A 16,338-nucleotide genomic window follows, 5' to 3' on the forward strand; every position below is an offset into this window, starting at 1 on the left:
GGGTCACAGGAAGGTTTTATCTCTCTCTAAGAGCTTTGAATCCCTGCTTTAAGACAACCATGGGACACACTGAGCAGCTTTAGAGCTGCTCCTTTTCCTTCTCACCTGATCTGTATTTTGGGATGGCTTCTTAGAAGAAGGGCAAATGTAATGAGCCAGCTACTCTCCATCAGGTCTTTCATTTGGGCCAGCAAGGAAGCTTGTTAGAGCAGAGAAAGCAACTAAGCATCTCTGGAAAATGCTATTAAAAGAACAAGTAACAAATGAAAAGCTGGGACAGACTTAATGGTAAATACATGGCCTGGCAGTTCAGCACAGCTACATCCTGCTTGCCATTATTATTTAATATTGGCATCGATTGAAGGATGAGACAGACCAGGCAACTCTCTGTGGGGTTACTTGAATACCATTTCACTGTGAGATTAAATAAACCCACAGGTTTGGATTACAATATTGGATGGGAGATTTTAATTAATTGATTAAATATTGGTGACTACTGTGGTCAAGCAGTAAACAACACCTCCTTCATCATCTCTGTGGGCAAACAAGTCCCTGCTAATCATCAGTGCCCAGCTCCAGGCTGGAACCAGCACAGCATTAACCTGCTCCTCTGAAATAACAAGCTGCCCAGCCACTGTCCCACATGCTGTGTGAGCTGTTGGTGTGGAAGCAGCTGCTGCCATGGATGAGGCACTGCTCCATCCCCACAGACGCCTCGGGGTGTCATTCCTGGTTGATACACAGTGCAAACAACAGCCTGGTTTGTCCAGCAGTTTATTCCCAAGCTGTCCCTGGCCAGGATGGGCACTTTAGGCAGAGCAGATAAATTATCTTACAACCAGCCTGCTGATCACTGGCTGGAAATCTGTGGCTACAGGCATCAATTCCCCACTTCCACCTGTCCTTACAACTAACCATTACTCTTCCCAACAGTACCACCTAAATCTTTTCCTCAGAGGTAATTGCCAGGAGTTTGGAAGCAGGGTCACAGCAAACAATCAAAAAAAGAAGGATGGAAAGGTGAAGATGGAATACCTTCGAGTAGGAGAAGCTTCCTTCCCTGGTTTGGAGGTGTGCAGCATCTTGTACCCTGGAGCTGCAGGAGAGTGGAGCTGAGGATTGTGAAGCATGGCTTTCCCTGCCTGAGCAGCTGTCCTGGAATTGGATGTGAGGAAAAGCTGTAAGGGAACAAGAGGGAGGGCAGAAAGCAGCTACTCCCCGTTTCTACAGGTTCTAAGGATCACTCTCCCCTATACTAGAAGATGTGAGACTCAGCCCGTTTGTCTTTAGGAGAATTTGTCTCTCTTTAAAGAAACAAACCATTTTCTCTTCTCAACAGCTGTTTTTATTGCTTTTGACAACACACCACTGGAGTGAAAGGAAATAATTTCTGCTATTCTTTAGCTTCTTCCTTTGTTAGAGCAAGTACATTTCCTGGGATTATTGATAAAAGTAACTGGTTAACTTGTAACTGGCCATCCAAGTTGACCATGCAAGCGAAAAGAGTTGGAAATCCCTCAAAGCACCACAAAACTGCCACCACTCTGGGAAGTGATTAACCAACATTTGCATGGAGAACAAGTTCTTACAGGCACTGCCAACAAGACTGAAAATCCGTCTCAAGATGTCATTGCAGGAGCTCGGGCTTGAAAGTGTCAGCAACATGTAGTTCAAGAATAATCAACAAAAATCTTTCCAGAGGGCTTTGGTTGAAGTCCCTCAACACACGAATCCTTCAAACCAGCCAGAAAGTGTCCTGAGCCACATCTTCAACCCCCAGCTCCTGCTGCAGTCCAACCTTCAGCTACAAAATAAACACACACGGGGTTAACAATGAAGAATATTTACCTTCCTTCATATGGTACATTCTGTAAAGTGCTGAGTTCCTAAATTATACTGAGTTAAAACATATACAGCTCTAGTATTTTAAACACAATAAATATAGAATGAGCCTCGTGCGACTGCACTTGCAAGTTTTACTCTTTTTTTAGTAGACAGCCTAAATTTAGTAGTCAAAATAGCCTCCAATAGTGCTCCAAGAAAAACTAGGAAGGAGTTATAAATAAAATCACATCCTTCAGAGATATCCTACGCACTTCTGTCCACATTGCACAGGGAAGCAGCGCTCCTGCGAGCATATGGAGCGAGGAAAAATAAGGAAGCTGAAAATCACCCAACAATAAAAAGCAAAATCCTACAAGTTAATGCTACATATCCTCCCATAAATAGTCTGGCTTCCACATTTAATCTTAGTGCACACAACCCAGGTCTTTTATTTTTAACTCCTGTTAAAAAACTCTTCCAGGAAGAACATGTTGCAAGACATGGGTCGATTCATCCTCATCTTGCTCCTTTTTGCTGCAAAGTGGAAAAGACTCCTGCACGAACTGCCTGCACATTGGGCACTGCTGGAAATACTTGATGCAGCCATCGCACAGGCACGTGTGTCTGCAGGGCAGGAGGACCCAGTTCACGGGGCCATTCTGGCAAACAACACAGTCTTTGGTGTTTTCTTCCTGCAATTCCGGTTCATCTCCAGCCAGGCCGGCCTTTTCCAGCAACCCTGTGTCAGTGCTGCTCTCACCAGGGAAGGTATCGCTGAAGGAGGGTGCAGGACTATTTGCAGACATGAAGAGTTGCTAAAATACACATAAACACAAATATTTAGAAGTGAAAAAACTCCCCCCGATCTCTGCACACACACAGGGGCAATGGAAGTTCCACTGGGTCCATTCACTGGTGTCCACTGGGTCAAACAGTGCCAGACTCTGTGTGGGTCCTGGCAGCTGCCTGGCCTCCAGCTAAAGGCATTTCAGAAACATGGAATTACTTAAAACAGTGGGAAATTATTAAAGGTAAGTCATCAGATCTTGGACTGCATCAAATCAACATCATGTATGAACTTTAACAGAAGTGCTCAGGTTTTGAGCAGCTCAGGCTTGTTTCTGGTCCATCAGCCTCTGTGCCTAGAGGGATCTTCTATCCCTTCCTACCAAAATTACATCCATCACTCTGTCAAATCTGCTTTGCTCAACCCATTCTGCTCTTGCTCATATTCCAATCCCCTACTCCTTTTTTTATCTTATTTTACGTGAAGCACAAATTCTTCTGGGCACGATTCCTAACAATAGTGCAGGAAAAAGGAATTTTAAAAATGTAAGTTTCTTCTGAGGCTTTCCTGACTGAAAGGGAATTTTGAAGAAAGAGCTGGTTTGAGTGACTAGAAAGGAAATAAATATTCTGGAAAGAAGAAGCATTCAACAGTCAATTTCTTCCTACTGCTTTACTAAGTGGACACCAGAACTCCTAGACTAGAAGCAAGTAATTTTTCCAGGAAATCTTGAATATTTTCACGGAAAATATTTCTGTACTGTAAGTTCCTGTGGAACTACTTAACTGATAAAATAATTTTAACTACCATCCAATTCTTTGCATGACAATAGAAGTCTTGTACTAATTTAGGCTCCTGAAAGCCTACACAAGCTAAAGTTAACACTGTCATACACATGAAACCAGACTCCGTGCATGGCTTACCTTCAGATCATGGTATTGACCTTGAGCTAGGAGGAGATACTGATACAATATTCGGCAGGAAAGTCTGTAGCTTTCATCAGGAATGTGAATTACAGCCACCATTGCAATCTGCAAACAGAAAATATCCTATGTTTAGTAACTTATCACTCAGGCTGAGAGAGCTGGGAATGTTCACCTGGAGAAAAGAAGGCTCCAGGGAGAGCTCAGAGCCCCTTGCAGGGCCTAAAGGGGCTCCAGGAGAGCTGGAGAGGGACTGGGGACAAGGCATGGAGGGACAGGACACAGGGAATGGCTTCCCAGTGCCAGAGGGCAGGGATGGATGGGATATTGGGAAGAAATTCTTGGCTATGGGGGTGGGGAGGCCCTGGCACAGGGTGCCCAGAGAAGCTGTAGCTGCCCCTGGATCCCTGGAAGTGTCCAAGGCCAGGCTGGACAGGGCTTGGAGCAACCTGGGCTAGTGGGAGGTGTCCCTGCCTGTGGCAGGGGTGAAATAAGATGATCATTAAGGTCCCTTCCAACCCAAACTATTCTGTGATTCTCTGATTTGCTTTGGTACAGCTTCTGACCTGCTTAATTCCTTAGACAATCAGGAGGTCAACAATGTTGACTTCAAGTACTGACCAAAAAAAATACTCTGGACAAGGAATAAACAGGATATGGCACAAAAGAGCACTTGGTGCTCCTTCAGCTTCCCACCCTGCTTCCCATGGAGGCCTTCTGTGGCCAGTTTATAGCAGAGACCTGCTCTGGCAGGTCCCACCTCATGGAAACTGGAAAGACACCTGAGCAGTCTTCTCCACTTTCTCCCCCTTCCCTCACAAACACATGGACTGCAGTTTTTGGACTCCAAAAATCACTAAGAAGTGTCACTGATTGGCTTGTAATCTGAGCAGGCAAAAGACAGATTTCACTGGAAAGGATTCTGAACCCCCACGGGCTGACTTTAGATAATTCCTCTGGAAATACAAGCACTCTAAGCTTGTATGCTGTGCCTAACAACCCCCACCCTGCCCAAATTACGTAATAGCCTCTGAAAAGCTGGGAAGAAAGAAAGTGAAATTCAATATTATTGTAGTTCCCAGAAGCTGTCAAAAGAGAAATGAAATTTAGAAGCTGTTTTGCTTTAAAAAGAAATTTAAAGGCAAATTAGACTTGCATTTCAAAATCCACACATGGCTAATTAAATTGAGTTCAAATGTGTATATACCTACACATATGGATTTATAAGAACTGAATTCACTATTCCTTGGCAAAAGGGTCCTTTTTTTCTAAATCACAATGCCTGAGAGCTAAGCTTCCACCTTAGCCCTGCCAGTCTTCCAGTAATTTCTGTAACCCTTATATATGGTCATGCTAATTTTCTGGATCTAGAAGAAAATTATGGCACAAAATCAAATAGGGATGATCTTGCCACAAAACCAGTTAGGATGAAAATCAGACCCTGCCCCCAGGAAAGAGACACTGGCACACCATCCACAGTGATGGACACACACCCACACAGACCCCTTAAATAATTCAAAATGGTAATATCACACTGGCAAAGATCCATTTCCACACTCCATTTCTATTTTACAGGTTTGTGTCAACAAACCAGATGCAATTCTGACATTTGTCTGGCAACGAGTTCAGGTGGAGTTACCCCTTGACTGGATTTACAGATTCTAAATGTGCTCCTTTCCTCCAGAACCAAAGGAAAAATACCTCCCCCATTCTCCTTCCACCCCTTTCTTCTATGTTAAAGCTCAAAAGAGAGGTGTTACAAATTCATGCCCATGCTAATGTGACATACATTCAAATATTAAATTTACAGTCTCCTTATGTTAAACTAGTCTGACATCTGAACATAAAAAAATGTATTAAAACATCTCAAGTGGGAACAGGAGGGAGGAGGGCAGTCCTATGGTCAGGTGACAAGAAGCCAAGGACAGGCATCACCTGGAAAGGGGACAGATTTCTTAGGTGCTGGTGTGATTACAATTTCCAGATGAATGCATGGAAAAGTGTTCAGTGGATTTAGGCAATTTGCTTCCGAGTTCAGCTGTGCTCAAGGAGTTGGTGCAAGCAGATTATCAATCCAGTGAACAGATGTGAGATAAAAGTGTGTCTCAAATCATTCAGAGATCATCAATTTAGAGTCTATAAAGGATATGGAACAGCAATGTGGCAAGGTTGAAGCTGCTTTAACAGTAAGAGATTAGGAGGAGACCTTTTTTGGGGAGCTGAGTATCTCCTATCAGCCTCAAGCCACACCTTCACTCCTTCCTGTAAGTGCGCTGGAGTTGGCTCCTGTGAGACATAACCATGGCACAGACCTGGGGCAGAAAGGTAATTTCTGTTTGTAACAGCCAAGTCAGCAATCAGCTCCATATCTGTGCCAGACACTTACAAAAAAACCCTCCTGCCTTGCCAACAGAATCCAAGAGTCCATCTCAGCATGAGAGCTCCACCACAGCGCTGTGTGATCCCAGAAATTGGAGTAACAGGTTGCTAAACTGCCCCAACCCTCCTTCCTCTGACCACAGAGACCCTGGAGGCAGGAGCTTTGGGAAAATCACAAGCATCTTTTTGAATGCTTTAGTGAATGAGTAAAGAGTAAGCAATGTTTATCCACTGCCTCTTCAAAGATTGAGGTTTGGAAGTTAAAGCTTTAACTGCTTTATTTTAGAAAATAAGAAAATGAAGGACCAAGTTCTAGGGAACAGGGAAGTGAAGCTGCTTTGTTCAAGCCTCTCTCCTGAAACATTCAGACCTTAAACACAGTGACCCTGAAATATACTCTGATATTACTTACAATATCATATATTTCTCTGTCTTCTTCATCTGCTAACGTCAGCAGTGCTACCAAGGGATAGCGAGCTCTAGGCACAGGGCCAAAATCCACAACTTGAGCATCTTCTGGTAACTGACAATATTTCTCTGCCTTGTCATTTTTTTTAATGCTTTGTCTGTGTGAAGGAAAACAATCAGTGGCTGCAATTGCAGACAAATGTGACGTTTGCATGAAGAATATTTGTCATCGTGTTTGTTCATAAATGAGTTGTGCCAAAACCCGTGGTGTGTTCACCAGCCTCAACACTCCCCATGCCAAAAAAATTAACATATTTTGTCAAAACAATTCAAAAAAAGGATACAAGTGCTGTTGTTTGTAGAGGTATTCATTGTAGAGAGCATCCTCTAATGCCTGAGGAGTCTTTACTCTGAAGCAGTAGACATGTTTCTGCAGTGCTTCGTGGAGTTTCTGGACATTGCAACCCCAGTAGCAGGTAAGGACACAGTCCTCCAGACAGTCAGGTGTCAGTGTTACACCCCCTTGGAGAAAGAGGAGGATTCCATTAACTTGCTGTGTGCAGGAATCCTGGAATTGCTAAGTGTAGCTGCTTAAAGAGCATCAAGCAGAAAACAACTTCAGTGTCACAGATTTTTATCGTAGAACCATGAAATTGTAGAATGGTTTGGGTTGAAAGGGACCTTAAAGATCATCCAGTTCCACCCCCTGCCATGGCAAGGACACCTTCCACTAGCCCAGGTTGCTCCAAGCCCCGTCCAGCCTGGCCTTGGACACTTGCAGGGATCCAGGGGCAGCCACAGCTTCTCTGGGCACCCTGTGCCAGGGCCTCCCCACCCTCACAGCCAGGAATTCCTTCCCAATATCCCATCTAACCCTGCCCTCTGGCAGTGGGAATCCATCACCCCATGTCCTGTCATCCCAGGCCCTTGTAAAAGTCTCTCTTCATCTTTCTTTTAGGCTTCCTTCAGGTACTGAAAAGCTGCAATAAGGCCACCCCTAAAATGATAAACATTATAAAAGAACAAAAATTATTTATCATTATAAACAAATCTTCTATCAATTTAGATTCAGTTTAGTGTTTATGGAAGTCAGTGGGGTGAGGAAGTGGGTGTGAGGGGATAAAATGGCTGATTAAGCTCACAAAAATACCACATGCATTTTAAGAAGGGTAAATTTTAACTTCTAGTAACACTTTACACACTCACTGGCAGATCCAGGAGCACAAACTTTAGCTCAAAGTCCATTCCCTTGTGAGATAATGGTATTAATTGGATCACTCATCTACAAAACTCTCTGTGGTCTCAAAGAATACAGCTCTTGATCATGCAGAGGGAGGAGCAAAAGGGGATCTATGCTTTCCATTCTTTTTCCAAAAACCTGTCAACTTCTAAATACTTCCTGCACAAACAGGAGCAGGAGTGCTCAAAGCTCCTGAAAAATCTCAGTTACCTGAAGACTGAATTCTTGGATTTGTTGTGCTGGGGGGGGTTATGTTGAGGGAGGGGGGAAATCTGCTGCAGCCCTTCCTCATGCACTGGAAAGCCCCACATCCGTGTGGGTGGAAGATGCTCAGTCTTGCTCACTGCTCCCCAGTGATGCAGAAAGCCACGAATTCCACTTCCTGTGTGGGTGATTTCAGGGATGTAAGGGACAGCTTGAACTCTGATCCAAACAGATATTTAAATTCAGTTTCCATTGAAGCACAGATAGAAAAAGAGGGCGATGATTTATTTATCTATTTATTAAAAATAGTGCACTTCCAAACACTGCTGAAGATCTGGGCTTAGATTTAAGTGGGTGGCACATACTCCATAATGAATTCTGTACAATTCTACAATTCCATGAAATTTATAAAAACGCCCACAGTGGTTGGTAATTTGCAAATGTTTCAGTTACTTAAAGATCTGTAATAGCAGGAAGTGTTTCATTAATGAGAATTAAACTGTACCTACATATCCAAACATTTCATTTTTAAAAACACCACGTTTATAAACTGTGTAAAAGCTTATTTCTGTTGGAATACAAGTGTATTTCTGAGGAATTATGATAAAGAAAAAGGATGAGAGCAAGAATGATGATCTTTAAGGTCCCTTCTAACCCAAACCATCCTATGATTCTAGGCAGAAAATGGAAAGCACCAAGTTCAGGAACCCAAATTGACAAAAATCACATCAGAAATCCACCAACTTGATACTGAAGCTGCAGCAGGATTAGGGATCTCCAACCCAAAAGGATTCTTCACTTGTCTCATCCGCTTTTTCAATACCCTTGTGCTGGATTCTGCCTCTTCCGAGTTCCTCAGAATAACAGGAACACCCAAACCAAACCTAGGAGACATGAAACAAGAAGAACAAATGGGTTCAGCATTAGTGTTGACACATTTGATTTCTTTTGTCAGCTCTAAATAGCAAGCAGCACAACAAACAGAGGTAGCTTGGCTTTCCACAATATCTGCCTCGATGCATGGATAACATAACCTGCCAATCCTACTTCAGCTTTTTGTCAGAAGGCAGGAGTCTTCTCAGCGATACAGGGAATCTTTAAAGGAGGTTTCCATAAGAGAATAAAATTAATGAGAGCGGTCAGTGCCCTCTAGTGGTGAGGGGTTAGGCCAGAATTTCCTCCCGAGTCCTGCAGAACTGAGTACCATTCCAGTCTCCTCCCGAGAGCAGGGACAGGCTGCTCCAAGCCACAGCCAACGTGGCCCGGAACTCTTCGAGGAATGGGGCAGCCACAGCTTCTGTGGGCAATCTGTGCCATGGCCTCAGCTCCGTCACAGCCAAGAATTTCTTCCTAATACCCCACCTCAACCTGCTCTCTGGCCGTTTAAAGCCATTCCTTTCACGGAAACGTTTGCTTTTGTTCAGTGGCATCATCGAAGGCTCTTGGCCATCCTTGATTTGTGCACAGAGGGTCACATCTCTCGGCTACAACTGAAAACACCCACAGTGACTTTCCTGGGTCTGTAGGGGAATATCCCAGTTAAACAACTCACAAAGAAACCAGATGCAGCAGCTGTTTCCCTTCTTCAATACCCAAACCTCAACAGAGCTCATCTCTGCTGCTGTACATAAAGGTGCCTCCTGTTTTATACCAAAATCTGCCTGATTGTGAAGGAAAAACTCTTTCCTTGGAAACTTTCTTTGCTGGTTGAAAGCAACAGGATAATCCTCCTGAAAAGCAGCAAGATAAAAGAGCCTCTGGTACAGTTTTAGCAGCAGCTGAAGGCACGGAGGCCTTTCTGTTCCACAGTAAGGTGTGGATTTCTGTAAATTTTATGGTAGTATTCAGTGTAGGAAGGATAAATAAAGATACAGTTCTTATTTTGTGATCTAACAGTTCAGATCATTAGCTGGTAGAGGAGAACATTAATTTCTTTATAGCAGTGCTAGCTTAGAAAAGGCAGGAATTTCCAAGGGTTTAGTTAATGAATTAATGTTTCTGGCAGAGCCAGACTTCAAACAGGTGCTGAGCCTTCAGCTCCTCCTAACAGGAGCATTCCCCTCCAGCTAAAAATACAATGCCCAGGTAATCAGGTGATCTAAATTCCACTTCACCCCTGTGCCCAGGGCACCTGTGGGGCTGGCTCTGGAAGCTGCCTGTGCATTAACCTACTTGGACTGTGAGCAGAGCCACAGGTATCCAGGGCTGTGCATGGAACAGACACTCCTCCCCATAACTGCAAGGCTTGACAAGTGAGAATTAGAGCATTCCTGAGCAGTTGGTGTTTTCCAAGCTGACTGACACCACCACAAACACATCATTAAACAAATAATGGCGAAAATTATGGGGGAGCCCAAATGCCACTGCAGCAATAGATCAGGTGTTCTGTGCTCCTGTGACACTATTTGCATTTACAATGCTCTGTGTGGCAAATGAAGGATTTGAGTGGTTTTCCTGAGCAAGTTCAGGAGCACTTGAGCTGTAACTGCAGCTGCAGGCACATGGAAATCACTTGGAGGCTCCCGCTCATGACCATGGTACAGGAGAATTCCAAGGGAGCAGCAAATATCTCTGAGCAGCTGCCCACACAATCACCTGCTTCTGGCTATGGCTCCTCCTTGATTAACAGGCCTTTAACACTCCAGTTTGGAGAAAAAAAAAAATGCATCTCTTTCCATAAACTGCAGTAACACCTAGTGCAGGTGCAACTGGAATCTCTGATCCTGAAAAAGAAATGCCTCTGGACAGTCCTCTGCACACCCTGTACCCAAAAGACACCAGTGGACAGGTGCATACAGGAAAGGATCGTGTAGCAGACATCTATTTCAGGCCTTTTTGAGCAGGGGATTGCCAGCATTTATTACAAGTAGATAAATAATGATTAAATTGGCAAAAGGATCGGTGGTTAAGGATGGACATGATGAAGATTTAGCTAAATCATGGCTCAGTATCATCCTTTTTTTAAAAATACCTTTATCACCAGTACCATCGACTTTGAAAGATTTTTTTTTTCAAAGAACTTTTTTTAAAGATGAAGCGCAGAGGTGTGGATAGTAATTTAATACAATCAGTGCGGTGGGACACAGAAACTTCTAAAAGGGAATTAAACTACTTCTGCTTCCAAGTAAATAATGAGGTGGAGCTCCATCCAGACACAAAAACCCCCAGTTGCCTCCACTGACACCCAGCACCAGGAGGTGTCACTGCAAGGGGGTGTCCAGAGGAGGAACTGCAAGACAAGAACATAAACTCCTCACAAAGCACCTCCGAAAGATCAACAGCAACACAGGAACCGCGTGTGAGCCAGCGGCAGACAACAAAGCACCAGAAACAAGCAAAAGCCTTTGCATGAAAGGAGAAGCCAAGAAGGGAATTTAGATGCTGCTGAAACAGCTACAGCTCAAACACCTGCAATTCACAGGCTGGAAAACACAAAGCACAGCACTTTGCAGATATTAAAGCGAAATCCATGAGAGGAAGTTCAACAACTCGAGTTTTATTTCCATCAGAAACCACGAGTCTGGTGTAGCCCCAACTCCTACATGAAAGATTTTGATTGCCAATCAATGCTCTGCACTTGGCAAGCACCAGTATTTACAATGACACTCCTGAGACGTATGAACATTCCAGGAGCTGTTTCTGGAAAAGGCAACAGTGGCATCTTTGCTGCTTCCTCTCAAACACAAGCAGAAGCTCTTTCACTCACCACCCCTCGAGACACTTCAGGAGACCAGTTCACAGATTCACAGAAACATTTAAGTTGGAAAAGACCCTGGCTGCACCCAGGGAGTTGTGCAGAGCCACAAGGTCCCCCCTGAGCCTCCTCTTCCCCAGGCTGAGCCCCTTTCCCAGATCCTTCAGTCGTTCCTGGTGCTCCAGACCCTTCCCCAGCTCCGTTCCCTTCCATCGACACAAACACATAGCTCAGTACATAAAAACGCATTGTCTGCCAATATTATGAATGATATTACGAAAAACATAAGAAAACACTTCGGTATTACTAAAAGAGGAACGAGCTTAACAGAAATACATATAATTTCTTAAAAAAATTATTTTTATTGCTCGTTTAGAAGCCGAGGAGGGTTTGGGTTGGAAGGGACCGTTCCAAGCCCCTGCCATGGGCCTGGCCTCGCCCCCTCCCCCAGCACAGCCCAGGCCCCCTCGGCCGAGCCCCACCGGCCCAGAGCACTGACCAGCCGAGGACGAGCGCGCTGGTGACGAGGAAGCAGACGGACACCAGGGCGATGTAAAACAGCGGCGAATACTCGTACAGCGTAACCAGAAACACGGCTGCCATCAGGCCGACCGCTCCGCCCTCAGCCTGTGACTGAAGCCGCTGCCCTCAGCCTGGCAGTGACGGGGAGGAGCCATGGCGGCACCGATTGAAGCCGCTGCCCTCAGCCTGGCAGTGACGGGGAGGAGCCATGGGCGGCACCGACTGAAGCCGCTGCCCTCAGCCTGGCAGTGACGGGGAGGAGCCATGGGCGGCACCGACTGAAGCCGCTGCCCTCAGCCTGGCAGTGACGGGGAGGAGCCATGGCGGCACCGACTGAAGCCGCTGCCCTCAGCCTGGCAGTGACGGGGAGGAGCCATGGCGGCACCGACTGAAGCCGCTGCCCTCAGCCGGGCACGGAGACGGGGAGGAGCCATGGCGGCACCGACTGAAGCCGCTGCCCTCAGCCCGGCAGGGACGGGGAGGAGCCATGGCGGCCCCCGGGTTCCAGGGTTGGCAGAGACACATGACATGTCACAGATGAAATATTATGTAAATGACAACTTTATTGAAATACACGATAAAAAACAAAGTATCATCATTTGTCTCCATATACTGAAATAATAGCAATAGTTTCTAGCAATTCCTAGATTTATAGGTGTTATATACTCTATGATATCTATTACATGAAATTTGCCATTTACAACTCATAAGATACAGATTAAAATATACTCTTATGTATTATTAGTAAATTATACCACACTATATATCATGAATAAACCACATACCATATATTACATATAATACACTGCTACAGAATACATTTTTGTAATAGTAATATTAAAAATTCTAAATTCCTTAGTAATATTTTTATATTCACCTCCAGAAAAATTCTAGCATCGCATTTTTCTACCTTGTACTTATAATAATTAAATATTACTACTACTAATAACAGTTAATATATTGTACAATAGTATTACTCTATAATAAAGTGATTTAAATATAATATTAAATTTAGAATTGTTTCTAAAATTTCTAAACTATTGAAATCCATGCGCATCCATCCGGACCAATTCTCCTTCAAAGGCCTCCATCATCGAGCAGCTCTAAGGCTTCTGCAGGGGAAAGTGCTAACAGACACAGTTAATATAGATACAACTCAGAGATAGAGTGAAGAGCTGCAGGCTCTGGCAGGAGCCCTGAGCCTCTGCCACGGCGCAGCTCTGAGCTCGGCAGCAAGGGGAGCTCTGTGCGCCGGCTGCTCACAAAGATGCGCGGCTCGCCTTGGCCAGCCCAAAGAGCATCTCCAGCAGGAAGCTTTTCTTCCCACAGGCCGCTGTCTGTGCTCCTCTAAAAGCCTGCCGAGCTCAGCTTGGACGTCCTGCTCATCTTCTCACTCATTTAAAGAACCTGCTAATTTCCTTCTTCATTACTTTCATGGTCCTCCACATTTCCTTCATGTCCTCGTACCTCCTCTTGAACAGAAGCCTTCTCCGCTCGATTTCCATCCTGCGCCTCAAGGCCTCTTCTCGCGCTCTCCGGGCTGCCGCTCTCTGCCTCAGAGCTGCTCTCCTGCGCCTGAACCACAGGCCCAAAGGCAGGAGCAGCCCTTCAGCAGCAGCCAAGAAGGGCCAGTGCTGCAAGGCAGCCTCGAGCAGGGCTCCCCAGCCAGGGTCAGGCGGCTGCGGGGTGGCCTGCTCCAGCTCGGCCGCGCGGCGCTGCACATCCTCGTCAAAGCCGTTCACCACAGGCTGTGGGAACTGGAAGAGGAGCAGCACCACCAGGGCCAGGACTGATTGGTCCGCCATGGTCTGCAGCAGGAGAGAGACAAGGGCTTCAGTGGGGCTACCAAGGCAGCTTGCGGTGGGTGTAGTGAGGCCCGGAGGCGCAGGGATGCAAGGGCAGGAAGCAGAGGGCCCCAGGCAGCTGGAGCGCAGCAAGGCCTGTCCCAGTGGCCCAGCAGCAGCCCCGTGCCCTGCCCGAGGCGCTCGCACGAGGGGCTGGCCCTGGCTGCAGGGGGGACAATCCAGCCCCGGGTGCGGCGCTTGTGCCCCGGCCCTGGCCCAGCCCAGCCCCGCCACGAGCGCACTCACCGCTTGCCGAGGCTGTGCTGGGGCAGCGTCACCTGCGGGGCCTTTTATCGCTGCCCCCATTGTGACACGTTCCCCCCGATGTCACACGGGCCAGAGGCATCACAGCCGGGCCAGCCGCGCCCTTCGTCCCCAGCCCGGCTCAGCCACTGCGAGTGGGCCCAGCAATGGAAGCCCCGGCACGCAGCAAGTGCAGCCCCTCTGGGAGGGAATGGGCCCCCAGGGGCTCCCTTCACAAAGCAGGCAGAAGCCCCCTGACCTCTTGTCAAAGAGAAACAAACATCATCAGTACTGTTTAATATACTCAGTAATATCAACTCAGAAGGCACCAGAGGTGCTTTTGTGGGTGGGCTGGTTCTTCTACGAGTGGGCTGGGTGAGGCTGGCTCAGTTCTTGCTGCGTGACTATTCCCGCATTCAGCCCCTCGGAGACCTCTGTGAAACTCCCCCATTGTCAGACATCCTAGATAAGGAACTGTAGCCAGACCAGCTCCAGGCTCCTCAAGCTCAAGAAGCAGCAGAGGTGGGTGGTTCCAGCAGGGAACTTGAGCTGCTTTGCACAAGAGGAGCACCCGTGTGTGAGCAGGGATTGGCCTCTCGTGTTGTACTGGAACGCTGCAGCAAGGGGTGAGAATGCGGTGTCCAAGTGCACTGAGGTGCTCCATGTGGCATGGGATACCCGTGTGCAGGAATAAAGAACACCTTTCCCTCAGAAGGGATCTGCTGTGGCAAGGACACCTGTGGTTTTCTCCTCCATGGAGCAGTTTGGATGCAGAGTGTGGGCCGACATAAACACGGTGTCGTCGCCTTCATTGTTGGGTTCCCTGTGCAGAGTCTCAGCCCCAGCGTTCTGTCAGGGCCCTGGGGAGGTGGGAGATTCCCTGAGGGGATTTCCCTGCTGTGTCCCCATTCCCCCTGTCCCTTAAATCCCCGCGTTGAGGGGGGGGGCACAGAGACGATGGGGACTCCTGCCTGCCCCGTGTCCTGTCAGGCTGTCGGGCCTGTCCCAGGGCAGCCGGGCTGTGGTTCCAGTCCTGTGTCCCCCTGTCCCTGCTGTCTGTGCTGCCCTGCTCCCGGAGCCCTGTCCCTGGGCAGAGCCGTTCCCTCCCCGGGCACAGCCCCATGGGGGCTCCCTGCTGCGGCCTGGCCTGGCCCCAGAGCAGGGTCCCCCTTTGGGTGGCCCCGGGGTGGCCGCGCGTCCCCAGCCGGCTGTGCCTGGGCAGCTGCCTCAGCCCAGCGGGATGCAGAGCTGCGGGAGCCCACGGCTCTGTGCCGGCCGCATGCCAGTGCTCCCTGCTCCAGCTGGCAGCGCCTCAGAGCCCATCCTGTGGCCTCCCGCATGGACGGCCGCGCCAGGCCCTTGTCAGACACTGAAGTATTATAGTTAATGACTTAAACATTTTTATGAAGGACTTTTGTCTACTGGCACTGTGTAGCAAAGTTGTAACAAAGCTGCACCGGAGGCTGCCGCACCCTCGATGGGCCTCCTGGCTGAGGCCTGGAAGTTTTTAGGCCAGTCTGGATAGGCCTTGCAGCAACCTGGCCCAGCCAAAGGTATCCCAGTCCATGGCAGAGGGGTAGAATTGGATGACCTTGAAGGTCAATTTTCCCCCCCACAAAACATTGTCTGATTCTAGGATGCCTTTATGCCTTTGGGAGAAATTGGCCCTTGTCACTGCTGGGCTCTTTGCAGAGGTGCTGGCTCCTGGCAGTGCCCTTGGGCTCCAGGTGCCCTGGCAAGTCTGTAGAGCACTAGGAGGGCTGTTGTTCTGTGCTTGCACAGAGAGCACTTGGAGCCACAGCAGTGCCACTTGGGGCAGGATTCACCCTACCAGAGGCTTTGCCACCCTGCCAGAGGCTGGGGAACTCAGTGTGGCTCAGCTTTGTCCCCAGCAGCTGTCAGTCGCAGCTGCAGTGGCACTGGCTCCAAGGTGACCCAAAGCCACCCCCCTGGCAGCACATGGCTGTGCTTTGCATCCTCCGTGCACTGGAGCTGGGGCTAGGTGGGCTACTGGGAAGGAATTGTTGGCTGTGAGGGCTGTGAGGCCCTGGCACAGGTTGCCCAGAGAAGCTGTGGCTGCCCCATCTCCTGCAAGTGTTGGAGGCCAGGTTGGTTGGGATTTGGAGCATCCTGGTCTAGTGGAAGGTGTTCCAGCCCATGGCAGGAACTTGGGGTAAGAACTGGATGATCTTTGGGATGCATTCCAACCCAAACCAGACTGTGATTCTGTTATTAGGTGAGATATCAGGAGGAGGTTCTTGCCCCAGAGG

At 47.7% G+C, this 16,338-nt stretch overlaps 1 protein-coding gene across 1 annotated transcript; it reads right to left on the reverse strand.

Annotated features, from left to right (window-relative positions):
• Window positions 1-1,322: 1,322 nt before the first annotated feature.
• On the reverse strand, window positions 1,323-12,139 carry CGRRF1 (cell growth regulator with ring finger domain 1). Its single transcript, XM_069018612.1, has 6 exons — window positions 11,959-12,139; window positions 8,510-8,649; window positions 6,666-6,843; window positions 6,326-6,473; window positions 3,535-3,642; window positions 1,323-2,639 (listed from the first exon to the last, which is right to left on the reverse strand). The coding sequence occupies exons 1-6, from the start codon at window positions 12,060-12,062 to the stop codon at window positions 2,289-2,291; spliced, it is 1,029 nt and encodes a 342-aa protein (XP_068874713.1). The 5' UTR covers window positions 12,063-12,139; the 3' UTR covers window positions 1,323-2,288.
• Window positions 12,140-16,338: the final 4,199 nt, after the last annotated feature.

This window comes from Aphelocoma coerulescens, chromosome 5 (assembly GCF_041296385.1).
Source record: "Aphelocoma coerulescens isolate FSJ_1873_10779 chromosome 5, UR_Acoe_1.0, whole genome shotgun sequence".
Lineage (NCBI taxonomy): Eukaryota > Metazoa > Chordata > Aves > Passeriformes > Corvidae > Aphelocoma > Aphelocoma coerulescens.

Excerpts from the sequence above, each read along its gene's own strand:
- CGRRF1 (XM_069018612.1), bottom strand. The coding sequence starts at position 12,062 with ATGGCAGCCGTGTTTCTGGTTACGCTGTACGAGTATTCGCCGCTGTTT. Across the intron at positions 8,650-11,958 it reads AGCGCGCTCGTCCTCGGCTG|GTTTGGTTTGGGTGTTCCTG; the intron begins GTCAGTGCTCTG and ends CATGTCTCCTAG. Across the intron at positions 2,640-3,534 it reads GTCAATACCATGATCTGAAG|CAACTCTTCATGTCTGCAAA; the intron begins GTAAGCCATGCA and ends TGTGTATTTTAG.